At 53.0% G+C, this 27,092-nt stretch overlaps 1 protein-coding gene across 2 annotated transcripts; it reads left to right on the forward strand.

The window, feature by feature from the left end:
- The first annotated feature begins 156 nt into the window (after window positions 1-156).
- PTPA (protein phosphatase 2 phosphatase activator) lies at window positions 157-27,092 on the forward strand. 2 transcript variants are annotated; one of them, XM_027687662.1, is made up of 10 exons: window positions 157-276; window positions 2,323-2,423; window positions 3,608-3,694; window positions 8,670-8,795; window positions 9,536-9,653; window positions 11,125-11,224; window positions 12,086-12,210; window positions 12,698-12,798; window positions 17,193-17,300; window positions 22,813-27,092. In XM_027687662.1, the coding sequence occupies exons 1-10, from the start codon at window positions 252-254 to the stop codon at window positions 22,885-22,887; spliced, it is 966 nt and encodes a 321-aa protein (XP_027543463.1). In that variant the 5' UTR covers window positions 157-251; the 3' UTR covers window positions 22,888-27,092. The 2 variants fall into 2 exon arrangements, with proteins under 2 accessions (XP_027543463.1, XP_027543464.1); XM_027687663.1 differs by having other exon boundaries at window positions 199-220.

The following is a 27,092-nucleotide window of genomic DNA, read 5'->3' on the forward strand; positions in this document are numbered from 1 at the left end:
AGGAGGATCCTCTTGCTCGCCCCTCCGCGCCCCCGCTCGCCTCCGCTCCCCCGCTGTGTGGGCAGGGAGGGCCGTGCCCCGCACAAACATGGCGGCGCGGGCACGACGGTGGCCGGGAGGGGCCGCGCCGCGAGTTGACAGTGCCCGGAGCGGCGGGGCCGGGCGGTGTGCCCTGCTCAAAGATGGCCGCCGGAGGCTTCGGCTTGTGCGGAGGTGGGAGGTGAGGGGCGGCCGGGCCGGGCTGCGGGAAGATGGCAGAGAGCGAGCGGCGGGCAGGTGAGGGGCGGCCGGGGGGCTGCGGGGCCGGCCGGGATGGAGGCTGCGCTCGGGGCCCCCGAGGGGACTGTCCTCGGGGCCGGGGTGCGCCGGCCGCGGGATATCGCGCCCCGGGGGCGCCGGGCCCGGGCTGCGGGGGGGCGGCGGCGGCGGCGCCTGGCCCGGGGCGAGGGGAGCCGGGGACGTTTGCTGAGGGTGGGGAAGGGACGGAGCCCCAGGGCGAGGCGGGTGGTCGGGACTGAACCCCTGGAGCCGCCGGATCGGGGGTCCCTGTCACCCCCAGCCCAGTTTTCTGACCGATTCCCGCGCGGAACGGGGGGCGTTTGCTGTGGGATGCCCGAGTTTAACTCCCCCTCCCCGCACCACCGCACACCCCTGGAAGGGTCTCCTCGGTCCAAGCTGCTTCTCGTCATCAAGCTGACCCGCTGTGCTCCATCGCACCAGTAGGTTTGGATTCTCATGTATTCATCCCAGAACAGTGTAACCCCTGCAGCCCTGCCGTGAGTGTTCCTGGTCTCCTTCCCAAGAGGCACTAAACAAAGTGTGGGTCAGAAGGAGCGATGGCTGAGAAACAAATACAAAGAGAGAAAGTTCTGTGAAGGGCAAACACCCAGATCCCCAATCCAGGACACTGCCCTGGCTGCCCCTCTGGAATTTATATGTCACCTGTGCTCACGGACACATCAGCGTTTGCCTTTTTATGCCACTGCTCGGGAGTTTTTAATTGTTTTCATGTTATAAACACTTTTAAAAGCAGAGCTCCATCCTGATGCCGCTGTGAGTTGTGTGCAGAGTTTTCAGAAGAGAGACACGCACGTGCCTTTCATTAAAATTCATCACATGTTGTTCCTCTCATCCTTGTACCTGGAAGTTTTACTGTAACTTCTGCAGGAATGAGCCAAACGCTGTGACACCCCAGGGCAGGAGATGAGGCTGAATTTGTTCTGTGCATGGGGAAGGTGAAAGGCAGAGAAGTCAGATGACTGTCAAAGGTTGTATGACAAATCTATAGCAGGCTCTGCGTGGTTCCTGGGACTTTGGATTCCTTTTAATCTGATGTACCTGCCAGGCAGCACTGTGGAAGAAGGCTGCTGATGCTTCTGGGTGGTGCTTTCTGTGTGAATACAGTTGATAATACTTTAAGGAGTTAGAACTGGTGATATTTGTTAGGGAGCCAGTGCCTGAAGTGGCCGAGATGTGGAGACCAGTGGCTGAGTGTGGGCAGCTGGTGTTGGACAAGTGCCTGCAGAAAATCTGGGATTAAAAAGGTGGACAGAGTGGCTCTGACAGAATTCATAAATTGACATTAGCACCCAGATTCCTTGACAGACCTCTCTGCGCAGCCTCTTGCTATTGATGGTTGCACTTACCAGGAGCAAAATACAAATTACCTTTAACCTCCTGGAGCTTTTTTGGCTCTGCAGGGTCATCCTGGGTTCAGGTGCTGGGGAAAAGAGCCCCTCTAATGTGTTAACAGCTCGCATTTGTGTTAAATATTAAATCCTGGGCTCTGAGAGAGCTTTGAATTAAATGATCTTCACAGCTTCCACCTGGAAGAGGTTGTGTCCCAGCATCCCCCAAGCTCTTGGGCTACATCTGTTGAACTCCTCCAGATTGTCTGTGCAGGAATTGTCCTTTTTAGAGGAATGCAGGTCAGACTTAACACCTAAAAACAAGGCTCAGTTTGTAGGAGAGCTCAGTGCTCCCACATGACCCGAGGCTTGGCTGCACTAGACAGAAATAACTGAACTGGCTGGATGTTGCCTTTGTTACCTCCTGCACCAGTCTCTCTGTCTGAGTGGGAAATGCATCTTTAGTGATGAAAACAGACATAATGCTACTTTCTGAAGGCTTGCCCAGCCTTAGGAGTGTGTTATCCATGGATTGGGAGGATATTGGTGAGGAGGACTTGGTGAGATAGCACAATTGGGATGGATTTGTTTGCTTTGTATCTCCTGAGAAATAAACGTTGATTTCAAATAAAAGAAGATACAGGATTTCTTCTTCTCCACTGCCGCTGTTTTAACTCTTTTTTGCATCTCCCAGGCGCCTCTGAGGAGGTGGCTCCTCCCGTCCAGCAATGCTTCATGATCCCCAAAAAGGAGATAAACGTGGTTTCCGACATGGCCAAGTGGAAGCGCTCTCAGGTATGGCTCTGGGAACAGGGAAAACTGGGAAGTGCTGCTGGGCTTTCAGTGGCAGCCAGGTCTGGTCTGGGAACAGCCAGGAGGTAAAGCAGGGTTGGGCAGGGAATGGGAAATTAATGGGTTTATACCTGTTTGTAGGAAAATTACTTGGCAGCAAGGTGTGGAGGAGGGAGCCAGGGAGAGCCCAGAGGCTGAGGGAGACCAGAGATGCTTAGAAATGATTCCTGCTCTCTCCCAACAAGCTGGACAGGAACCTGGTGACTATTTAATCCCACCTGGCCTGTACTTTATACCCAAACTGGATTTACCCAGTGCTGTTTGAGCCCGCCTTGAACATGGTCCTGCTGCCTGGGTTGGTCCTGGGGCCTTCCCACCATGCTGTACTGGAAAAGGCTCTGGAGCCAAGGCCTTCAATTTTCAGGATAATTTTTGTTTACAGCATGTGTGGAGCTGGTGGAACAGCAGGTTCTCCCCTCTCTGCCTTTGAGGGATCAGGGTGTTGGCCCAGACTTGTCCCACCAAATTCTTGCTCAATGACTGATCTGAGATGTCTGGAAAGAAGCTGAAGTTGCATCCAGGTGTCAAGCAAACCTCTGGGTGCAGCTTCCAGTTTAAGTCTCCTGGGTTTAAGGACTTGCTCTTGGTCAGGATTTTGGTGCAAGGAGGGGGAGATGGCAGTGGCTGCTCTGGAGCTGTGGAGCTGCGCTGGAGATGATGCTTCAAAAGCAGCAAATGTAAAGAGAGGAGCAGCGAGGAGCCTGGGCTGTGTCCCAGTTCCCTATCGTGTGTGAGCACGGGAGAAGAGTCCAAGGAGGAATGGGGAGATAACAGTGCAGGTCTGGGAGGAGCAGGGTGCCTGGGCACAGCTGAGACTCTGCAGAGCTCAGGAGGTTGAATTTGACCCGATAGGAGCTGAGGGAATGATTTTGGGGTCAATGTGAGCATTTTTAGGATGCTCCTCTCTGTAATTTTCAGAGTGCTGTCACCATCTGCCTTCTGCCGCCGGGGCTGCCAAAAAGAGCAGCGGCCTCACAGCAAGCCCTGCACCCCCGGGTGTCTCCAAGGAAGCAGTGTTGTGTGCTGGGAAGGGTTTTCTTGGGGTTTAGAATGCTCCTATGCTGTGTTTTGTGTTCAGACAGCCCGTGGGCACTCACTGATGCCCTGCACTCTCGGTGTGTTCGCAGGCGTATGCAGACTACATGGGCTTCATCCTCACCCTGAACGAAGGTGTCAGGGGCAAGAAGCTGACCTGTGAATACAAAGTGTCAGAGGTAGGAGAAGAGTTTGGATCCCCTTGTTTCTCCTTTCCTGCCTTTTTTCCTTTTTTTTTCCTTTTTTTTTTTTTCCTAATTGGCTCTACAGTGAATATTTCCTAGGTGAGGAATGAATTGGCAGCTTATCTGGTAGCCAGGGAGAATAAATGTGGTTGGGTTATGCTTGGGGATGTAAATGCCAGGCTGCCATCCCCACTCCAGGAGGCAGAGGCTCCCAGTGTGTGCTCACTGGATGGGAAATTGAGCAAGTTACAAGTGGATAGAAGCTGATGGGGAAAAGGAGGGTGCAGAAAGGACACGTTTTGTCCTGTTTTCACAGTCTGGCTTCAATCAGCGATGCTTCAAAAATGCGATATTTTTTCCTAATTGCAGGCAAAAGGCTGAGATGTCTCTACCCTTCCTGTTCTCCCACAGGCTTTTCTGTAGGACCTTGGGCAAGTCACTTCTCTCCTTGTCCCTGGGCTTCCTCGTTACTCAGACTGTGACAACAGCACCAGTGTCCTCATCCCAGGCTGTAGCTGAGCTGTGCAAGCTTTGCTCTGACAGTTGTGACCTCAAGGCACATCACTGGCTGCACCTGCCTTGCCAAGGGTTGTGCTGAGGGGGCTGTGGAGCTCACAGGGAGCTGGGCTGAGCTGAGAGGTTTAACCTGAGGGGCAGGATTGCCCCTTCCAAGGTGCTAAGCAGAAAGGACCTGTTTTTCCCCTTGTATGAATGTGGCTGTCACCTGGCCCTGCCTGTTGCCATGGCCAGTTTTGATGTCTGTTCACCTTTTTGGGGGCACAGTGAGATCATTCGGAGCCAGAGGGAAAGGACAGGCACCCTCCCTGGTGTCACTGCTGCCCTGGGGGCTCTCTGGGTGCTGCCAATCCACAGAGCACGTGTTGGATGTTGGATCCCCCCTCCCTTGTTCTGCATTGCAACGAGGAGATTTTTGGGTACATTTTTGCTGATCAGGGCGGTGCAAGAAAGCTGAGAATGATGTAAAGAGATCATGGGCAGCAGACTGGGCCCTGTGTGTTTATGGTTTCATTCTGGTGTGGGAAGGCAGCTGATGATGGTCTTTAACCCAGTTGTTCATGTCTGAGTCCAGCCTTCCCTCCTAGGAGCCAGCCTGTGAATGAGAAACTCCCTTGTAGTTCATGGAGGGGAATGGGGATAATGAGCCCCTTCCTAACAGGCTTTGTGCCCACCTTTTGTTCCTTCAATTCAGTAGAAACTGCTGTCAAATGCTGCTCTTGCTTTCTGCTGTTTGCATTTCACCTTTGAGTTTTGTCTTTGTCACTATCTCGCTTGTTCCCAACCATTCACAGAGCAGTTCTAGGGAAACAAAGCATTAAAAATGAGCAAAACAAAGAGTGGGGGGAAAAAACCCAACCCTCTTCCTACAAGCCTTTGAGCTGTCAGGAAAAGCTGTACCAGGGCTGTGTCTGCAGCAGAGCCCTCTTGGAGGGAATGTTTTCCATCCATGGTCCCAGTCCAAGTGACAAACAAGAGACATGATCCCGACTGCTTGGGAGGAGGCAGGGAGCAAATCTCATGCCCCACATACCGAGGAGAGCAGGAGCCCATGACTTGAGGCCCAGGTGGAGCATCCCCAGGGTTGCCTTGTTGATGAGGTTGCTTGTTCACACGGGCTGCTTTGTAGATCAAACTGCTTATCTGTGCTTTTAAAGGCTCAGCCCCTCGTGGCCTCTGCTTGCATCTCTGCTCAGCTTTCTTCTCTTTTGCTGTACCTGCTGCTGATGTGCTTTTGTGCCATCCCATATTCCTCCCTGATCAAATGCCAGGGACACCTTCCTTTGGCAAATGACCTCCTGGAATCCTTTCTGCAGAACGCGTATCCTCGCTCTGACTTACTGGTATTGCTTTGCCATGGAATAAAGAAAGGAAAATATGTTCTGCTCAGCTTTTAAAGAGAAGCTTAATGGTTTCCAGAGAGCATGTGTCGATACCAGCCTTTCTGCTGGAGCAGGAGCTGGATCCTGGGGGGGCTGAGCCCCCTTGGAGACTTGCTGAGCTTGCTGTGCTCCCACTGAAACATTCCGTGGAGCTGTCTGGGGTTTGCTGGAGGCATCTGACAGGCACTGATAGCCGAGCTGTTGTTTAGGACTCTGGTGTAGACGCTGTGTCTGGCACAAGGTTGTGTGAGTGATAGGCTGTGACCTGCCTTCCCCTCCTGGAGGGAGTGCTTTCCATGCAGGGATCCTTCCGGGGCTGCAGCCTGGAGCAGTGACTTGGATCAGAGGAGAAGTGCAGCGAGGAGGAGGAGGTTAATTTTGGCTGTGTGAGGAGCAGACCTTCCCTTCCAACAGCCCAGTGCACTGGGGGAAACTGGCTGCAAACTGGCCGGCCTTGTGGCTTGCTCTGCTTCCAGGAGGGAAGTGGGGGAAGCAGCTCCCCCCTCTGACAGGGCCTGAGGAGCCCAGAGGGGCAGACTTGGCCCCCACGGGCAGCTTTGGCTGCCGTGATGCCTCCTCAGCACCTCTGTTTGCCTGGCTCCTGCTCTTGAGAGCTGCTGACAGGTCTGTGCTCTGAAGGAAGCTCTGTGGTTTGCCTTTGGGACCGGTGGCAGACTCAGGGTCAAGGAGATGCAAAATCAGCACAATGAGAAGAGCAAGGAGAGCAGGGGGGAGGCTGCCCTTGCTTTGATCACTGGAAAGGTAAAGCAAAAATAGAGCTTAAAAGCCCAGCCAGGCAAAACAGGGCTGCAGTGGTGCTGATGGTTGTGTTCCCACAGGCTCCTTTCCTCCCCCACTGGGGTCAGCCCTGGATGTACAGGTTTCCTCTGCTGGACAATGGGAAGCTGCTTCTTTTAGTAACCCCCTTTTCAAAGGGCCTTGAGCCCAAAATGAGCTGCATCTCTTTAATTATTTATTGGTGTGGCTGATCTGGCAGCTGGGTCCTGCTCTCCCGTGTTCAGTGGGGCTGGGCTTTTAATCCCTTTAAAGCCAGCGAGTGGGGAAGGGGAGGTTGGAGTCTGCTCCCCAGGGAAGGAGCTGGTCCGTGCCAGCCATTTATCCAGGCAGCACCGAGTGCTCGTGGAGAGGGTTTGAAATACGGTGGCTGCTCGTAATGAGCTGCTGGTGCCGGCGGATAAATCACCAGCATGATTTAATTATTTAATGCAGCCCAGTGCTGGGGATGCTGTTGCTTAATTGGAGGGGAATGAGAGAGCCAGGAAGGAGTAGGGCTGAGGCCAAACCTGGCCCGGTGCAGCGGGGATGTGCTGGGTTCCTGCAGCATTTTGGGAGCAGGGAGCTGGAGCAGAGGGGGCTGTGCTGCTTCAGTCCGCACGTATCTGGGGCACTGGCCTGTTAGTGGCTCCAAGGCCACCCAGAGCTTTTGGCTCTCTCGTCCCTTGGCTTTTTTGTGTTCCTGGTGTGCTCAGGTCTTGTCCCAGCCTCTAGTCTGGCTCAGCAGCCAAGTGCCGAGGTCCTGTGAGGTAGGTGGATCCCTTTCCTGCCTGATCCCGCTTCCCGCTGGCTGATCCCACCATGTCCTTGGGGTGGCACCTCGGGAGTCAGTGTCTGTGGGAGGCTGTGTGTGCCATGAGACCCTTCCTCCCGGGAGCGATCCTCAGCTGGCTCAGCGGCAGCACCGCTCTGCCGTGCCCATCTCTGCCCACCCCCTTCCAGTGGCACTTCAAGGGCTGGAAACTTGCTGGGCTCTGCTGTTTCCTCGTGCTCCCGGCGGCAGCAGCGTGAGGAATTGAACCACAGCCCAGGAGACCAGCCGGCTTCACATGGTCGATGCCTCCAGCAAAGTCAAACCAGCCGCCGCTGCCGCCTGTCCTCTTTGTCCCCTTGAAGGAGGAATCCCCTCTCGAGACAGAGGAGCCTACATTGCCCGGGGCCTGGCCAGCTGCTGTGGCGGCTGACGGCTCTCCAGCTGCTTGGAGTCAGGCAAGGAGAATCCCAGAGCCTCTGGCAGGCTTGACCAGTTGTCAGCAGAGCCTCCTGAAAGTGTCTGGAGCTGCTAAAAATGCTGCCTGTGGCGTTGGCTCTTGGTGTGTGGGGTGTAGCCATTCCCCACGCAGGGAGAGGGTGTGCATTGGCCAGCCTTGGTCTGACAGCACAGGTGCTGTGTCACCTGCTTCACCTCTCTTTTCCTTCATGGCCACTCTCATACATCCTGCACAGGCTCCTCACTTACAGAACTAAGTGTAAGAATCCTGACTGTTGTCTTGCTGTTGCTGTTGTCTTCCCATCAGCTTTGTGTTTGTATTGAGACATTTCTCTGGGAGCCAAGAGCTTCTTCTCCTGCCTGCTCTGATGGGAGCACGGGTGGGCAAACCAGGCTGCCTCTTCCCCTGGATAGGCTGTGTTTTGCCACATCCCTGGGCTGAGGGGTCCCTGCCGTGGTGGCCTGGCTGGTAGGAGTTTGGAGCAACAGGAGTCATGCTGGGAAGGTTGACTTGATGTACAAGCGTGTGGTGGTTTAACAGCATTGCTGCTAATCCTGGCTCCTAAGAGACACTTCAGGACAATGATAAGAGCCTTGAGAAGGGCCTTTAAATCACATCATCAGCTGTTGGTGAGGATACACGATGCTGTATCCTGTGGAGAACACAGGGCCCTCAAGATGCAGAGCCTGAGTTTTGTGTTGGAGGCCCCTGAACTGTGTAGCACTTCCCTCCTTCTCAGCCCTGTGTGCCCCACAGCCAGGAGCTTGCTGTAGGTCTTCTCCAAGAGGTTTTGGAGCACAGTGCTGTTACGGCTCATGAAAGACTGTGGGGGCGACTGGAGAGTCTGCCTCAGGCTGGTCTTTGTACTGGACTGATCTCCTGAGGGAAGGATGGTTTTCCCAGCCCCCTGCATTTTGAGGAGGGTTGACACATCCCATTTCCACTTGCCAGCCCTGGAAAGAATGGTGTGGGCTTTAATGACTCCAATGCAGGGAAATGATGTCGGAGCTGAGGGACTGCTCTGGTTTATGCCACTGTGACCCCTCATCCTCTTGCTCTCTGTAGCCCATTGAAAAGCTGGTGGCTCTGCTGAACACCCTTGACAGATGGATTGATGAAACCCCGCCAGTGGATCAGCCTTCTCGCTTTGGGAACAAAGCCTTCAGGACCTGGTACGCCAAACTAGACCAGGTGAGTGTGTGTTTCCTGTGTGGTGGTACCTGCAGCTCCCACAGAAGGGCAATATTGTCCAGCAGGGATGGCAGAATGGCTCCATCACTGTGTGGCAGCCAAGAAGCCTGTGGAGGAATTGCCCAGATAAGCTGTTAAGGATCCACCTCTTGATATGCATCACTTACCCCTGGCCTGGTGCTTGTCTTTTCCTCTTGTGAGAGCATATGGGCCATGTAAATGCTCTTGGCTGGGTCTCCAAGTTCTGGATGAGCCTGGAGGGCTCTCCAAGCCCAAGGAATTCCTTTTCTTTTTAACTGCCCACTGTGTCACAAAATCAGAGAAGTGTTGGGGAAACTGCTCAGCTTCCTCCAGCTCAGAGCACTTGCTCTACACTGGGTGCTGGAGGTGGCACAGTCCCAGTCCCAGCAGCAGAGCCCTTGCAGCTGCTCTAGTGATGCTTTTGTCCTGGAGATGGCTCACTGGGTAACTGGGTCAGTGGACTTGGATGCTGAAGCTTTTTTGTCTTGCAGGATGCATGTGGCCTGGGTAGGTGTCAGGCCAAGTTTTCCCTGACTTTTTCCATCTCTGGAGATGACTTCTTCAACAGGAGGGTTTGCTGCTCTGTCATGCTGGCTTTGGGCACTGCAGGAGAGCACCACTGCAGCTCCCCCACTGCAGCAGGGTCTGAGCACAGGGTGACTTGTCCCTGGGGACTGTGGCAAATCTACACTAACTCAGGGAAGTCTTGTGTCTTTCAGGAAGCAGAAAAGTTGGTGGCAACAGTGATTCCCAAGCATTTGGCTGATGCTGCCCCAGAAGTGGCTGTGTACCTGAAGGAATCCGTGGGGAACTCCACCCGCATTGACTATGGCACAGGTACCTGGGCTTGCACACTGGCCAAGGCTGGGCTAGTTGGGAAGGGACCCTTTGGAGCCTGATGCTGCATTAATTTAAATGTTATTACCACTTTTTTTAGTTCCAACTTGAAACAAACACCTTCCTTCTGGGCCCCCTCACCCCTCTGTCCTGCGTGGGCTGTGACTGAGAGCTGGGGCTGGGAGCTGTGCTAGAGCTGTGACACCCTTTCACATCTCATTGGAGGAAATAGGAACCAAGCTGTTCTGGGAATAGCTGTAGAAACTGCTTCACTGCATGCAGGTGTCCTGCAGTAGGCAGTTTTAAAGGAATAAAATATAATGGCTTGAATTGGAACTAGAGTGAGAACCGAGTTCATGTTCAGTGGGAGGAGTCCTGAGCTCTGGTGCTCCTTAGAAGTGACATTGCTGCTTACAGAGGGACTTTGAAATCTGAAGGTAGAAACATTTTTGCACATAAGGAGGTGGTGAATTGCAGGTTGAAGTAACCAAGACATAAGTACAGAATTGTCTACACGCTCTGCTCCTCTCTCTGGAGGACAGCTGTGCCCTCACCAAAAGGCAGGAGAGTTGGATGCTGTGGGTGCAAGGAAACTTGGGCAGGGAGAGGAAGAGGAGGCCGTGGGTAAAAGGCTGAAGAGCTGGAGGTTGTGCAGTGCTGGCTGCGGCTCACTGGCACCAGGGGGAGATGTTGTCCTTGGAAAGGGACTTGCTGGATGGGGTTTGGTCAGCTCAGAAGGAAATTCAGCCTCTTCTCCCCTCCTGTGTGTCCCAAGCCAGAGGCCCGTGTCCTTGCTCATAGTGACCAGACTGTAGGTGCATTTTGTTCCTACACTGGGAGCTGCACCTGCCCACAGTGTGGAGCTGCTGATCTTGTACTCTCTCTGCTTCCGTGATCCCTTCCACTTAAAGGCATTTCTGGATTTGCTGGCTGTTTCTTTTCCTTGATGGTTGTTTCTTTTCCTTACTGTTAGCTGAAGGACCAAGCTGCAGGGGCCCAGCCTGAGATCCCAGTACCTTCTGGGACAGACTGTTCCTGACAGTGTCATGGGATCTGCATCCTTCTGACACAGAGATATTTTTGAAGTGGGAGGAAATCTGTTTACTTGCAGATGTGAGGTTCTCTTGCATCCCCTGAGCAGATGACTCTGTGGTGCTCCACTTCCCCTGCTGTGCCAAGCTCCTGGGAAAGTCCCTGCCTTGCTCCCAGCATGCCCAGTGTTGGAGCTGGTTTTCCTTAAGAATCTTTTCTCAAAGTGAATAATCAACTCATGAATGTCTAGAAGGTATAATTTGGGTGGGTGCTGCATGAGGATGAAACATCGTCAGCTCATGGCATTCATAGTGACAACAGGGTTGAGAGGGGACTGTGACTGCTGTGATTTCTGAAGAGCTGTTGTGGTTCCCACAGAAAGGTTGTCCTGAGGGCCAGAGACACCAGTGTCATGTCTCTTCACGTCTTTTCACTCCAGGGCACGAAGCTGCATTTGCAGCCTTTCTCTGCTGCCTCTGCAAAATTGGTGTGCTCAGAGTGGACGACCAGATGGCCATTGTCTTCAAAGTGTTTAACAGGTGAGGTAATGGAAGGAAAAGGGCTGGAAGTATTGGGCTGTTTGGAGGAAAGGGCAGAGTGAGAAAGCTGAAGCCAATTTTAGACAAAATTATGAGCAGATGTACTTTTTAATGGACTGTACACTGACCCATTATAACTATCTCCAAAATAGATGATGGCCCCTTGTCTGTCAGAGGCTGAGTGTCCTTCTGGAAAGTTACTTTAGTTGAGCACAAGTTACTGAGCTCTCTGGGTGAAGCTCTGTGTTTTGTGATAGGCAGGAATATCTGATCAGAGGATGTAACATTTCTTCAGGCATCAAAAATAAAAAATCCATGCAACTAGCAGGCCTCCACTGCTCCTCTAGATGTGTTTCCAGCCCAGGAGGTAAAGTTGGTAGTGATGAAACTGGTGGATTGGGTGTTTGGAGTCCAGAGATCTAATCCCAGCCGTATCACTGTTTGGTGGCATGGAAACAATTTCCTTCAACAGCACTTTAATTTTCCACCTGAAAAGTGGAAGTAGCAATTGCTGTAACGTGGAAAACTTTCTGAGCTCTTTTGGAAGTTGTTGAAGGAGAGTGAACTGTCAATGTTTTCAGATAACAGTGGGGATGGGGAAAGATCTGCATCAACATAAGACACTGCAGGTGAAATAAACCCCTGCCACTGGATTTCTCTGTGAATTTGGTGTCAGGTACCATCAGGCTGCTTCCTATGGCAAAGGAACTGAATATATATTGTATGTACTGTGCTGTATGTGGAGGTCCTGCTTACAAAGGATAAAGTTGTGTCCTTTTCCAGACTGGTTGTTCTTCTTCTTATGTAAGTCAAAGGCAGAAGAAGGCCTTGTCTTAACCTTTCTTCTCTCTTTGGTCCCAGGTACCTGGAAGTGATGCGAAAACTTCAGAAGACCTACAGGATGGAACCTGCTGGCAGCCAGGGCGTGTGGGGCTTGGATGACTTCCAGTTCCTGCCTTTCATATGGGGCAGTTCCCAGCTGATAGGTACTAATACAGATCTTCTTCTTGTGTCCCAGCCTGCCCTCTGCCCCATCTGTCTAGGCTGCAGAGATGATGGGACTTGGGGCTGACTTCTAAATTCAAATCTGTCAAATTTGTGCATAATACAGCAGAAGAGTTTTGGGCTTGGATTTTTTTTCCCCCTCAGCTTTTCAAATAAAGCAGGTTGCTTAGGTTGGGAGATGGAAGTGTTCCTTGTACAGTACATTTGTCTTTATTGCAATGACTACAAGCTTTTTAAAAGGAGAGTCTTGAGTTTGGTGCTAGAAAATGCATTTTCTGCCCTGAGGAGTTTTCTCCCTGCAGAGGCACTGAAGTGGGAGACGAGATAGAAGGGAACAGCTCTGTGCTGACTTTTGAAGATCTCTGATGGGAAGATCGTGTTTCTGGAAGAGGGGCAGGACAGCACCTGATTGAACTTGGTCTCAGAAGGGGGTTGCCTTACAGGTTGCTTCCTGTTGTCTCTTTTTAGACCATCCAAGTCTGGAGCCTCGACACTTCGTTGATGAGAAGGTGGTAAACGAAAACCATAAGGACTTCATGTTCCTGGAGTGCATCCTCTTCATTACAGAGGTGAGGAGTGGAAGATTTGTCCCACAGGGACATTCTCTTGGCATCAGATACTTGGCTCTGGCTGTGGTTTTCTGTTCCTCCTTTGCTGCTTTGTTTGCTGTTGTGGAACTGTGCAGATGAACTGTTGTTGCATGTCTGAGGTGCTCTCCTTGAATGAGTTGAGACAGGGATGTTGAGAGGAAAGTGTAATTAAGCTGGATGGGCTGTGGATGGTAGTTGAAGGGAGCTGTAACAAGAGCAAACAAATAACCTTGGATCAGTCAGTGGGAACTTGGATGGAGAAGACTGGTTCCTGCAGATACTCTAGGAAGATGAAGTAGGAGCTGCAAATTGACTGGGCTTGCCAAGACAACCTCCCTTCCCTCCAGCCCTTAGGTGCTGCTTGGCAGCCCTGGGCCACCCCTTGCTTAGGGCATGCTCCCAAACTTCTGTGCTGCTCCTTCTCCTCCAGGTTCTACCAAAAGCCCATTAAATGCACCTTATTTGCAGCTGACCTAGAGCAGGGAGGGTGCTGAGACTCACCAAGCTGGCAGCACTCTCAGGACTGGGGATCCTCAGCTTGTTGCCAGCCATGGGCAGTGTCTCAGTGAGGGAGCTCAGGGCTTTCTGCCCTCAGCATCTGTGGAGGATCCAGCTGTGTTTCTCTCGGCTCCCTCACAGTCTGGAGAGGGAGAGCAAGAATTACCCGCTCTCTTGTGGTGAGGGATTTCTTGTCTCTGGCAAGAGGGAATTGATGGGATTAATTTTGAAGGACAGAGTGTGGTTCTTCCCCTTTGTTCTGTTCACTTTCCCCCCTCCTCGCCTCTCTAATTTAGTGATTAGATGAGAAGGGAGGTTACAGACTATGAACTTAGCCTTTCATGTAGGAAATCTTCATAGGAGCCTTTGGCCCAAACCCCAGGAGGTGTTGTGTCAAGTCCTGCTGAATCTGGTAGGGTTTGTTGGTACTCAGCACCTCACAGGGTTTAACCCTTAATGCCAAGATAAATCATGCCACGGGTAGTAAAGAGGTGCTGGTGGAAGAGATCAAGATGAGGACAGGAAAGCAGGAGCCAAGATGGTCCGAGATTTATTTTAGTTTGGGCCTCTGATATCCAGACAGTGCACTGACCTGTTAGAAACAGAAAAACACATCTTTTGACATGTGTGTAGAAAATTCTGCAGCGCCCAGATGACAGGTGAAGTTTAAAATACCCAGCACCATCCTGCTGCTTCAGGTCACGCTGCTTCTGCCTGCAGAGAGTCAGCTTTTTAGCAGGCTTTTAAAATAAGTGATTCGAGTTCCTTTTTCCGCACATTTGTCGGGAATCATGGAATTCAGTGTTTCTGCCGAGTTCCTCAGTGCCACCTGGTGGCAAGGAGCCCTCCTCTCGGGCCTCCTGCCGTGAGCCCTAAGGGACAGCAACAACCTGCATTACCAAATCCATGGTATGTTCAGTCCACCTCCATGCAGGCACTGGTTCCTTTTTATAAAGATTTTGCTTTTAAAATCTGGTTTTTTTCCCTCCCAAGTGCCCAGGAAAGCTGTAACTGCCACTAGAGGGGGTGAGGCAGCCTCAGCACCCTCCCAATGCTTTCTCTCCAAAATCAACAACAAAACATAATAGCAGGGAAAAAAGATAGAAGGGATTAAGGACTTTAATAAATGAATGATATTATTTTCTTCTGAGCTTGTCAGCTGGAAACAGCTCTCCTTTAAAGGTGTTAAGCACGTAGCAAACACCACAGCAGTTCCCGTAGTGGGTCTGGTATGTCTTGCTGACATGAGAGCAGGTTTTGTTTCAGCAGGCTACAACTGAGGTAGGTTGTTTTCTGTCAGCTGAGAGAATATTCTCTTGAGCAGATATTGTTCTCAGCCCCTGTTGTGGTGTTTGCCACGTGTGTATTTAAACCCCAGGCTCTTAAAGCAGCAGCGAGATGATGTCCAGGCTGATCCCACCACGGCATCCTCCCCACAGCTGCGCTCAGGCACGGCAGTGAGCCTTGCATGAGCTGGCCTGATGTTGGGAAATCTGTGGGGTGGGTTTGGACCTGAACACGTGGTTCTGGAACAGGGTGAGGTTTGCAGAGCTGACTGGGACTCAAGCTGTTCCCCTGCTGCTGCCTGTGCCTGTCAAAGTGTGCTGTGGGGTGTGTGTGGTACCTGCAGGTGTGAGGATGAGGCGTTTGGAGCATCTCTGCCCAGGGGCTGTGGAGGGCAGCGATGCAGGGCTGCCTGTGTGTGTGCAGATGAGGGGTGCTGGGTGCCCCCCAGCTGTTGTGGGCGTTCAGTGCACTCGCCCCAGATGCTCCTCCGAGAGCTCAGGGCAGGCAGCAGGAATTTCAGCTTCAATCTGGCTTCTAAATTTGGAGGTTTGGGAAGGGAGGGCTCGGGTTTCTGCTGGAAGGGAAGGAGCTGACAGGAAAGCACGGCCTCAGCCGTCCCCCTCCCCCCTGCACTGACAGAGGAACCATTTACAAAAGGCCGATTCTCTTGGGAACCGAGAGGCAGGAACGCCGCGTCTGTGAGTAATTTCCTGCTCAATATGGCTGCTCTGACTCACTCTGTTCCCCTGGGGTCACTGCGGGACTGCAGCGCTCTCGCTGCCTCTCGCTCTCCCCCCCAGCTCTCCCTCTTCGCCCTTTGTGGCTGGAAGGAGATGGATTTTTTTTGTTCCCCCTCTCAACCCTCTTATTTTTCCCTCCCCAGTGTGAAGCCTTAGTGAAGCCATCCCTCTCCAGGTGCCCTGGGTGAGGAGGGCCACAGTGGTGGCCGTGCCAGCCCTGCCCGCCTCCTCCACACTCTGTCACACTCACTCCAGCTTGGGAAGGGAGAGAAGCAAAGCCTGGTGGTGGTGGCTGGTGCAAACCGTGCCCCTCTGAAGGGTGGTGATGCCAGGAGAAGGTTTGGCATCAAAATTCATGCAGCCAAAGCTCCTGTGCGGGGAGGGGGTTCTTTGAGGAGCCGCCTGGCATGGAGCTCCCTGGCTTTGGGTGCCTGCTGGTGCCGAATCTCGGCGCTGGATAACGGTGAGGGCTGTGCTTTGTGTGCTTACACGTTTCATCCTGTACCCACGAGGAAAGCGTGTGGTGTAGGGGAGCAGGAATGGCCAAGCGGCTCATCCATCATCCCCCGGCTCCTGGGAACCACCGAGGGGAAGCGGAGATGCATCCGCGCCCTCCCGGCACTGGGCAGAGCTACAGACCCGCTTCCCCTGGTGCTCCCACCCCAAGGTCAGCGGGTGTGAAACATGTCACAAGAAGTGGGGGTTTTTTTGGGTCCCCCCACCCTTTCCCTCTCTTTCTTTCTCTGCCTCAGGCTGGTGCCACACAGGCATTGCAGAAATTTCCCAGAGCGGATTGATTGGCTCTGCTTGCTTTTACAGAGAGGTTGTTTTGGAGGCTCTTTTCCCACCCTCTCTCCAGGCCTGTGCGTGCGTGGAGGGAAGGGGTTAGTTGTTCAAACCCCAAGTCGTGAACGAGAGTCCAAGAGATTCCTCTCTCCCCACGCTCCTTTTTAGCGTGAGCTTCGGCCTTGTGGTTTCTGATGTCATGGGAACTTCGCTCAGTCAGAGTGGCTGTGTTGTATTTCTTTCTCTCCCCGAGGGTCTGTTTTTGTTCATGGAGAAGAAGGGGAGACAACTACCCAGGGAATCTACATGCAACTGTCCCTGATTGCAGCTTCCCTCCCTGCCCTCTCTTCTCCAAACTGCTCACCCTGGGAGGAGAAACACTGGAGTATGAAAAAAAATAAAAATAGAAATATGTAAAGCATTTGCTGCAAGGCAGCAGCTCACAGCTCTGGAGCTGGTTTGGAGAGCGGGACTGGAGTGTGTCCCCTCTGCTCCTGCCTCCCCCAGAGCCCTCCTTAGCTGGAGGCAGGTGTGGAGTGGGCTGTGGACACAGGGCTGCTGCCAACCTGCACTGCCCTCTGTATTCAGGGAAGGCAGCGCGGTTGTCGCTGCTGCTTGTTGTTGATCTGAATGGGGAATGAGTCATTTTCTTGGAAAGCCCAGCAGAGCTGCACTGGGAGGTTTCTGGGTAGAATAGGAACAGCGTTGAGCCAAGCTCTACTGGAGGGGAGAACGGGACTTACGTGGGGCTTTTTTAATGCAGTCATTAAAAGGGAGGTGTGCAGGGGGACCTCTGATTAGGAAAGCGTGGCAGGAAAAGGCTTAATTTTATCAGGGAAGGAGGGGAACTGGATTGCCACGGCTTCATGTGATGTGGCCGCAGCGGGAGGGAGCGCGGAGGGAGGGAGGGAGGGAGGGAAGTGGCAGTGAGGTGGCTGGTGCGTGGGTCACAGGGCTTGGTGGGAATGTTTGCTTGGAGAGAGTGTGAGTGTGAGTCACTGCTGGTGCACGAGCTTCCTGGCTGGCCCGGCTCCCTCAGCCCTGCGCTCGGGTCTCTTTCAGATGAAGACGGGCCCCTTTGCCGAGCACTCCAACCAGCTCTGGAACATCAGCGCCGTGCCCTCCTGGTCCAAGGTCAACCAGGGCCTCATCCGCATGTACAAGGCAGAGGTGAGCACTGAGCAGGGGGAGGCTGCTGGGCCTCCTCCCCTCCACAGCACTGTGGGTCAGCTCTTGTGCTGCTCCTTGGTGTAGGGACCCTGTCACAGCCATTGGCTGCCCCTTGCTCACTGTGGCTTGGGAGCCCTTGGACAGTTCAGGTGCTGCTGGCTAGAAGGAAGCTCCTGCCTACCTAGTGTTTGCCCCAAAACCAATCCCAAAATGCCCATTCCTTGCAGACATGACTTTTGCCATTTCTTGTCTTCCCATAGTGCAGGTTTCAGGCCTACAAATTAGGGCTGATGTCTTGACCTCCTTATGCGTCTGGTCCTCCCGCTATTTTACTAGCTGGAAGAGACTTAGTTTAAATTATCATCCCATGTTTTAAGGGCCCCAGAGCAGGCTGAATGCTTGCTACTGATCTGCCCTTGCTACGTGTCCTGTCCATGGCCACAGCCACCTCCCTGGTTTGGCAGCCCTCTGCCCACCAGCACTGCTGGTGCTGCCCCAGACTTTCCTGGTGAACCCCTGACCTGGGGAACCAGACAGTTTTGGCTCTCCCTTATCTCTCCTTCCTGCTCGAGCTAACCCTGAGCTCGAGGAAGCAGGACAGGAACTGCCACATCTGGGCCTCCGGAGGGATCATCTCTTGCTGGGCAGGATGGGACAGTGCTGGCTCTGCAGGACACACTGGCTGTGCCAAGGGCACTGAAGGAGCAGAGATGGTGCAACTCCCTGGTGCACCCAGTGGTGCCTGAAGGAGTTAATCCCACGCCCTGTGGTCTGTGCTGGTGCCAGATCTCTGCTCCTGTTGCTGGGACACGGGGCTGAGGCTCAGGGACAGCTCTGCTCAGGCCCAGCGCACAAAGGGGTTAAACTGTGCCGAACTGCCGCTCCCTCCCCCAGCCCTTCCTCTGCACTGCACATCCTGTGTTTAGGTTCCAGGCCACATACCTCTCTAATCTGTGAGGTGTCACTCCCAGGCCCACTGGCTCCTTCCGCCCCCAGCTCAGCTTTCCTCCCAGCCTCCAAAGAGGAGAAGCGGGGCTGGGGGTCGACTCCCTTGGCTGGCTGCTCCTTGGAGGGGTGCCCCGGGCTGCTCCTCAGAGGGGGAGGTGCCCCTGGGCTGCCCCTCTGAGGCTGCCCCTGTTCACAGCTCCCTCACAAGGGCTGGAGACGCTGCCTGCTGGGAAACCCTGAGCTGGAGACTCTGTTGTGAGAGCTGGGGGGTCTGAAGGGAAGACCCTGTGAGTGCTGTTAAAGTGAAACATGAGTCCCCTAAATCCTAGAGCATCAGTGTGGTCTGCTCCTGCCTCGGCAGCCCTGCCATGATCCTTCCTTTCCTTTGGATCAATTCCTTCGCACAGCTCTCTGGGTACTCCCCTGGCATCCCACATGCCCCCCAGGATGTCCAGGTGCTCCTGCCTGGTGCCCCACATGCCCTGTGCCATGTGGTGGCTGCCACCTGTACATGACTGGAGGAACTTGGCAGTGGTGTGCCCATGGTGCAATGTTCATGTCTACTGATGTCTTGGGGCCACTCTGTGCTGGCAGATCTACCTGTGCCCTGGCTGGGGACAGCACAGCCTGGGGATCCTCTGAAGACTGGGAGATAGTTTGGCTCTTCTAAGTGCACCCAAGGCGTGGCCTTTTCTGGAGGCCTCGATCTGTTTTGAGTAGCAGGTGACATTCTGCATGAAAATGCTGGATCCAGTAGTGGTGGGTTTCTAGAAATATCTCGAGATGTAGCTGTGTCAAGGAGAGAATGCAAAAACTTCCAGGATGGATAATGACACAAATTTAGGCTAAGGTGTAAAAAACATTGAGTCAACCAAAAAGCTTTAAATTTATTTTTTTCCTCAAGGAATATTTGACCAGTCCTAAGAACACGTGATTCTTGTGCAGCAGTGTCTTCTGGCTCTGCGTGGTGCCTGTGTTCACCTGGATGGGCAGAGGAGATGGGGGACTCCTGCTGTGAGGGGTCCTCACTTGTTCTTTATATATAGATAGAATATATCTTTATATATAATCTGCTCTGGGGAGTCTCCCACCCCACTGCTGGCTCAGCCAGTTCCTGCCTGGCTTAGCTGAGAGGAGTGTGGATGTGGACATGGCAGTGTGGCTGGGCAGGGCTTTCAGTTATGGTGTGCCTGGCCATGCAGGTTACACCAACATTTACAGCTGGAAGGTGTCTTTGGCTGATTTTCTGGGAATCACACACACAGGGTTCAGGAGTCACTGAACCCTTCATCCTTTGGGTGTTTCAGGCCAGGCACTCAGTCACTACTGGAGGTCTGGTCTGTTTGCTGCTGGCTCCCAGTGCATTTCTGCTCACTGTGCCCTGCTCTGTAGCCTTCACCAGTGCAGTCTTTCTCCAATTAACCACTGCCAGCATTAGCAGAAGGGAAGTCAGCAATAGCCCCCAAGTGCTGACATGAATATTTGTCCAGCTCAAGGCAGGCAGCTTCCGTAGCAGAGCCTGGAGTGTGTGATGGCAAAGAGAAGGAAAGTTTGGGGTTGCGGTGTTGCTTTGTCTGACTGGCAAAGATGTCCTTTTGTTTATTTTCCCCTCCCTTCTCCCTGCCCCTCTGATGCCCCGTTGTAATGAGATCAGGTGAAATCAGACACTCAGGTGGAGGCTCCAGCTCTGTAACACATCTGGGCTGGCTGGGAAGCGCCGGGTGCTGACCGTGACAGGGTTTGAGTGGAGGCACAGCACAGCCAAGGGGTCACTGGCTGGAAGCAGAGCAGGAGAAATCAAATGCTCATGCACAACCTCCTCTCACTTGGTGGGAGTGGGGCAGCCCCAGACTTGGTTCATTTAAAAAGCTTTGTCTCTCCTTTGTCTCCTCTCTGGGATGACTTTAACCAGCAGACAGAAAGCTCAGGTGTGTCCATGTTGGCTGGGAGCTCTGATCTGGATCCAGGCACTCCAGGGTGCATGGGCAGTAGACTGAAGACAACATGTCTTCAGCTCTCTGTGTTTATGAAATCCCAAATGTGTCTATTTATAATATAATGGGTGAAGATGTGTTCTCTTGGAAGTCCAAGGGCTTTTCTTATTCTCTCCATCAAAGGCGAGTGAAGAAGTCGACAGAATAGAGTGTGGTTAAAGCAGCAGCCTTGATGTTTTTCCCCTGAGCCTGCTTTTGAGTCTCCTGACCTTTCCTTCTCTGCAGTCAGTCAGGAAATACTTTCCATTGTAACTAGTCCCAGTTCCATCTTTAAAGGTTGGACTTGGTGTGTGAATCTACTCTCCAGTTGAGTCCCAAGCAGACCTTCAGCATGATCAAGATGATGGCAAGAAGAAATAAGCTTGTCCCCTCCACTGAGCTAGTGTTGGGTACATCAGTTTCACCCACATGTGATGCAAGGAGGGTCCTGTCTCTTGGTACCTCTAATAATCCAGTAAATTTGTGTTCGTTCTGCTGGATACAGAAGGAAAAGTTTCTTTGTTCCTCTCTTCTTGGGCTGGCAATGTGTTAAGTGGAATGGATACCCCTTCTTCCCACTGGTAGTCAAGTCTCTTCATCTGGAGCCCAAACCAGTCTGGTCTTCCATGGGACTCCTTGGATCTAATTGGGCTGACATTTCTAGCTGTCAGCATCTCCAGTGTTCATTTCTCTCTGCTCTTCCCTCACGTCACTGTTATCCAGTGCTGCTTCCTCTGAGGATTTGTCTAAGTGGTTGTGTGGAGAGATGGCAGCATCTCTGAGCATTAGGAAGCTTTGAAGGTGACGTGCCCTGATGGTCATAGGACTTATTTCTCCTTGGTGCCTTGCCATGGAGGTTTGCTGCCTGGTTATTATCCCCAGGAGTGGATACAGCCGTGCTGTACCTTCACTACTTCCAAACTTGTTTTGGATCCAGTGTGCTTGTGCTTGGAACCAATTGTCTGACCTCTGGCTCCGAAGGGATTACTGTAGGCCTGGGTTTCTGAGCACAAATCCTCCTGCTTACCCATGATGACAGCTCGAGGGCAGGGTGCCTGTGCCTGAGTCCTGCCTTGGGGGAAGAGCTGTCTGCAGCACACTCTTCCTCGCCAGCCCCAAAGCTGGGGTCTCCCCTGCTGCAGCGAGTCCAGCTTGTCCCCATGGAGAGCACAAGGCTCCTTCCTATGGAAAGGAGAGTTGTAACTACACCATGGCTCTTGTCTCCCTTTGGTAGGAAGGAATTGTCCTTCAAAAAAGTGCCTGGAGGAAAGAGTTGTGCATTTTGTCCCAAAGATCTGCCTGTGAGGCTGCTGACTGTAGGCAGGGGCCAGTGTGGCCATGACACCCTCCTACTTGTGGGGAGCTGGGCAGCATCCTGCCCACTCTGGCTCTCTGTGCCAAGGAATTGCTGGGACTAGATGGATTCCTTTTAGCTGGTATCTGCTGGGCTTTGGTTGTATGTACTCCACATCTCCTGTGGAATGAGAGTCCCATCAGCAGATCTGTGCCTCAACTGGGTGCAGGGAAAAGCCTCTCTTCCCAGACACTGGGAGTTTGGGATTCTCTTCTGTTCATATCATGCTGTCTAGGGAGGGAAGAACTTGCCCCTCTGCCTGTAGCGAAGAGGTGGCCACCACCTCACCAGCCCTGGTAATGAGTCCCCATTGCAGTGTAGGGGGGTGTCTGTGGCCCCTGTTCAGCACAACAAAGGTGGGTGATGCCAGTGCAGGCGCAGCTGCAGGGCTGGTGAACATGCACTGCCGAGCTCTGTGTGATGGAGGTGAGTCTGCCCTGTGCCCTCGCTGAGCTTTGGGCACTCTGAGTCTGCAGCGACTCAAAACCCAGAGCTCTGAGTGGCTCTGGCAGGCAAGCACTGGCAAACTCACAGTCCTGACCTTCCTGCCATTGGGATGGGGAGTGGAAGAGCCTGTGCCCTCACAGCCTGGCTTGCCCTGCACAGAGGAGAAAGCAGCTCTGAGCTAAGCTGCCTTGTAGTGGATGTATATAACTGATCTCTGATCCATTACTCTTCAGTGGTGGGTGGGAATTTCAGGAGTGAGGGGTTGTTGAGAATAGGATTATATCTTAAACTATGGCAGCAACATCACTGGTTCTTGTCCATCAAAGACCTGAGAGTCTGGAATGTGGTTTGGGCAGTGCCTTGCGGCTGCAGGATGGTACCTCAAACCTGGAGTGTGAGCACTGGCCTGGGGAGGGAAAGTCTTCCCTGGGGGGTTCTGCAGTTCTCCGTGTTTGTAGGGTGAAGCTCTTCAAAGAGATCAGCTCGAGCAAGGAGAGTGGTGAGAGAGAAAGCTGCTGACATAGACATGCTGCTTCTGCTCATGCTCCAGGCCTGAATGTCAGTAAGCAAAAGGCTCTGGCTGAAGGGAAGGGGATGGGGTTATGAAGTGTTACTGGCCTGAGGAGCCTGATAGGAATGTGGGGGGAGGCATGGAACTAATCCCTCTGCCTTCGGCTGAGCTGCCCTGAGCTCGCTGCCTCCTGACCCTGCGGGCAGGATGTAGCTCTGGCTGCCTGTGTAAGGTGGAAATGTCTCCTGAATTCACCTCTCTTTATCTCCCCTCCTGCAGTGCCTGGAGAAGTTTCCTGTGATCCAGCACTTTAAGTTCGGCAGCCTGCTCCCCATCCAGCCTGTGACATCCTAAGGAAGCCGCGGGAGGAGCCGGAGCAGCGGAGGCACAGTGCGGCGCTCTTCCTCCTCCCCTCACCCCCTCCTCATCGCCCTGCCCATCCATTCCTGCACATCCTCATCGGCAACCACAGATCCAAAGCACTCGCTGGCCTTGCACGGGAGACGGGACCTGGAGCAGCTCCCCCTGCACGTCCTCACCACGGAGATGTCTCGCCCGCGGCCAGGCCAGGGCTGTGTTGATCCACAACTGCCATGCGCAGCTCCGGGCATGGGAATGGGTTTGGGTAGGGGCTGCTTTGCAGCAAAGGCCCTCTGCTTCCCTTCCCAGGAGGAAGGGGTGTGGAAGGGAGGAAGGCACGTGTGGGTGTGTTGGGCAGTGGTAACTGCGATTTCCCTTTTGAATTTCATTGGAGTTTCCTGTTGCTGTTTGCTTTGGGAAACCACCACGCAGGGTGAGGTGTGAGCCTGTGCGTGTCTGTAGGCAGCCAGCTCTCCCTGCTCAGGAGGTCTGGAATGGGTAAAGGGAGTTGTAGGGAATGTCTGTGGGTTATTGGAAGCCCAGGGTGCCATCTCTCCCTTTTCTGGGTAAGGAAAGCCCCCTCCCTCTGTCTCTTCTGCAAGATTTCCTTTCTTTCCCACTAGCGCCTCTTCTCTTGGGCGAAGCTGGGAACCTTCTGAGCTGTGGCTCTGGAGCTGGAGACAAGGTCCCTGGAGGGACCTGGCTCTGTGGGAACAGCTATGCAAAGACACTGCTCAGGCTCCCTCTTAACGGGTACAAACCCTGACACATTCACACACATCCATGGCTGGGTCCAACCTGCCCTCTGCACTCCCCGGGCTTTGCTGCCCCAGGGCTGGGCTGGCCTCAGTGGCACAAGGTGACCGTGGTTGCTCCTGCTTGGTCATAAATTGTAGTGACAATCCCATAGCAAAGGGATTTCCCCATGGAGCAGCATGATCCCAGCTCTTCAAGGGAGACATCCCCGGAGCACAGGCAGCATGAGAGGGTAGCATGTGGCTTTACATGCATTTATATCCCTGTGCTGGAAACAAAAAGCATAAATAGCCCAGGGCAGCAGGTTATACCTGGAGAAAGCTCTTTCCCTTTGTCATTCCCAGCTGGTGTTGCTGGGCTGGACCTCAGGCAGAGGGACCAGACTTCCAGTGCCACTTCCAGTTCCAGCAGCATCTTGAAGGCAGGTGGTCTGGATCACACCAGCAGCATCACGGGAGAGCAGAAATGGCTGGTGCTGTGTTTGAGATGAGCTGTTGTATCCACAGGTCTTGACCAAGGTGGTCCATAGCTTTGCAGCTGGAGAGGAGATGCTGCTTCTTGGGGTTTCTGGGCTGGGTGTGGGGCGACAGGGCTCTGGTCTGGTGTTTGCTGAGGATCAGGAGCAGCAGGGATCCTTCCTCTGGCACTCCTGCAGATCATGGAGGGGGCAGTGGGGCTGCTCAGTGCCAGGCTGCTCAGCTTTTGCTGCTGCACTGCTTTACTGCTGGGGAGGGGGAGAGAAACCTGCTTGTGATTTTTTTTTTATTATTATTTTATTTTTATTTTTTCATGATTTTTACCAGAACCTACTCACTCCCTCTTGTAAAGGTTCTCACAGGCGCTCAGGGGAAGGAGAGCAAGAAAAGAGTCTAAATTAGGAGGCAGTGAAGTGTCCACAGAGCTGAAGTAGAGCTTTCTGGCACTGCTGCTGTCCTGACTGCTCCTGGCTTGGCCCTGGGCAGGGGGTGGGGGACAAAGGGCTTTTGACCTGCCTGAAACAACTTATAAACTTGTATTTTAAATGAAAATGGAAGACTGGGGTTAAGTCTATTTTACTCCTGAATGAGATGTGTTTTGTCTTGGCTTTTCAAATGGATCCACTCCTGGAATGACGGTGGAGACCCCTGTGCTTGCTGGGGCTTGATGAGTCCATCTCCAGCAGAGCAGCCTGTGCCTGGCATGGAGACCCTCAGTGTCTCCACCCATGTCCCCTCACATTGCTGTGTGGCTTTTGGCAAGAGTCCCCATGCTTTAAATGGCTGTGTGGCTGTGCAGCATCTGGCCAGCAATGGCTGAACAAAAGCCTCTGGTTTCCCAAGTCTGCCCAAGGGCCGGGAATGCATCTCTCCTGGTCATCTCACGGAAATGGGGCTTCCATGCAAAAGGATGGGTGGAAATGTTGACATCCGTGCATGGGAGGGACACCCAGAATGTGGAATACAGCACCAAAGAATGGTGGAGAGATGCTTCCTTCTCCTGCAGCTGCAGCCACTGCTCCCTGGGGATGCTGTCCCTGGGCTTGGGACCTGCGGAGGAGGTGGGAGGAGGCTCATGCAGAGCTGTGTTTGTTGCTTGCCTGAGTCTGCACATTAGTCCTGCTGGGTATTTTGGGACTTCAAGCAGCTCTTATTTGAGTCTTATCAGCCCACTTGGGATGTGCCCCTGCCACGTGGCAGCCACCTGCTTGCCTCCCTCTGACTCCCACAGCGTCCGTCACGGCTTCTCGGGGCTCCGCTCCTCTCCTGGCACATCCACACATGTGGCACCACCCAGGGCTGCTCCGTGTCCAAAGCAGCACTTCCCACCTCCTCCCGCACTGTAGTTTGAATTAAAGTCTCTGTGTTTTGCACCAGTGACTGTGTTGGTCTCTCTCAGACTGGGGTTTGCTCCCACTTTGGGAGCAGAGCCAGTGAAGCCGAAGGCCGGAGCCCTCGGCACAAGGAAGAGGCACTTGCTGTGTTGGTGGTTGATCTTTTGCTTGCACCAAAATGGACTCGTTATTTAACTGCATGATCAAGCGCATCCAGTCTTTGTGTCCTTCCTGGGTGTCTCTCTGTTGTGTTGTATGTTTTTATTTATTAACTTCTTTGCTGTGCCCACCCCCCTCCTGGCTGGGATTTGGCAGGTAGGTGATGTGTGAAGCCTGATCCCAGGCCAGCAAATACTTCTTGAAGATCAGAGACTCTCATGACCAAAGGACGTTTGAGCCTTGTTTCTGAGGCAGGGTGAGAACTGGAACCTTTTTCTTCAGATGTTTTTCGTGTCCTGCTGTAGGAGCTGACTCAGGACTTCCAGCATCGGTTTAGTTCAGCAGCTTTGTTGGATTTATATTATACCTGGATTAAATTAAACCTGGACCTTCTCATGAGTGGTTGGAGGTAGCGTAGCTGTGCTGAGCAAACGCTTGTTTCCTTGTCTCTGGGTTACATTGTCTCCATCAACACGGGCCAACTGTGTGAGCGCGTGTTGCTAAAAGCGGCAGCAGCGTGGAGGGATGGATGGTGAGCAGAAATGTCATCTTGGATCACAAATGTTTTCTTTGAAGGCACTTGAATTCGTCTTGAGCGTGTCCCTTAGTGAACATGACGTGCAGTGAAGGGGAAGCAGACGTAGTGTGGGTTTCTGGCCACCTTCCCCCTCAGCCCACTGGCCAAGCCAGTTTTTTTAAATTCAGTTTTCAGAGCTGGGGTTGCCACACGTAGGGCAGTTTGTGTTTCTGTTTAACAAGTGTTGCCTTTGCACAGGGCAGGTTTGCAAATCCCCCGTCTCGTTCTTCACAACCCTCCTTTATGAGTGATCGCTCATGGCAGCCACTTATAAATGAAGTAAGAGTTGAGAGAAGGAGCCTCATGCAGGGTTGGGAGTAACAGAATAAAAACTGCTTGATGCCATTGTTGCTGCATTAACTTGTCCCCTCATGCAGTGCTGGGATCCTGCTGGTGAATAAACGCAGCGCCCACTGCAGGACCAGCGAAGTCTGAGCTGGCACTTGCCAGCATGAAGGTGCACTTTGTACCCCAAGGACCTGGAGCTGAACCACGCAAGAGCCCTGGAGTCTTCACCCTATCCCTGCAACTGCATTGACTTCCTTCCTGAGAGAGGGAAGGAGGCAGAAATGGGTGGGAGAAGGTGGAATGGGTGGTTAGCAACCATTGCTAATGTAACCTGGACTCTCCCCCTGCCAACCTGCCAGTGGGAACCTTGTAGAGTTGAGGAACTCCCAGGGATCTTGTCGCTGCTCCACCAAGGACTCTCCTGGCTCAGCTGGAGAATTTACAGGGCTTTTGGAGGTCGTTTCATGCTCTAATAGCCAAGAGGAGAGATCTTCATCCTTTAGCGTTGTTTACCCTTCAGTGGATGAGCACTCTTCCCATTGACATTGGAGAAACTCTTTGAACGTCCTGGGGACAGACAGGTCTTGTAAAATTGTGCCAAACTTCAAA

This window comes from Neopelma chrysocephalum, unplaced genomic scaffold (assembly GCF_003984885.1).
Source record: "Neopelma chrysocephalum unplaced genomic scaffold, ASM398488v2 Primary Assembly neopelma1_74, whole genome shotgun sequence".
NCBI lineage: Eukaryota > Metazoa > Chordata > Aves > Passeriformes > Pipridae > Neopelma > Neopelma chrysocephalum.

What these genes read in the sequence shown, in the direction of transcription:
- PTPA (XM_027687662.1), top strand. Translation starts at nt 252, where the DNA reads ATGGCAGAGAGCGAGCGGCGGGCAG. An exon ending in CCAAGTGGAAGCGCTCTCAG is followed by an intron (nt 2,424 to 3,607) that starts GTATGGCTCTGG and finishes GTGTGTTCGCAG; the next exon opens with GCGTATGCAGACTACATGGG. An exon ending in CCGCATTGACTATGGCACAG is followed by an intron (nt 9,654 to 11,124) that starts GTACCTGGGCTT and finishes TTTTCACTCCAG; the next exon opens with GGCACGAAGCTGCATTTGCA.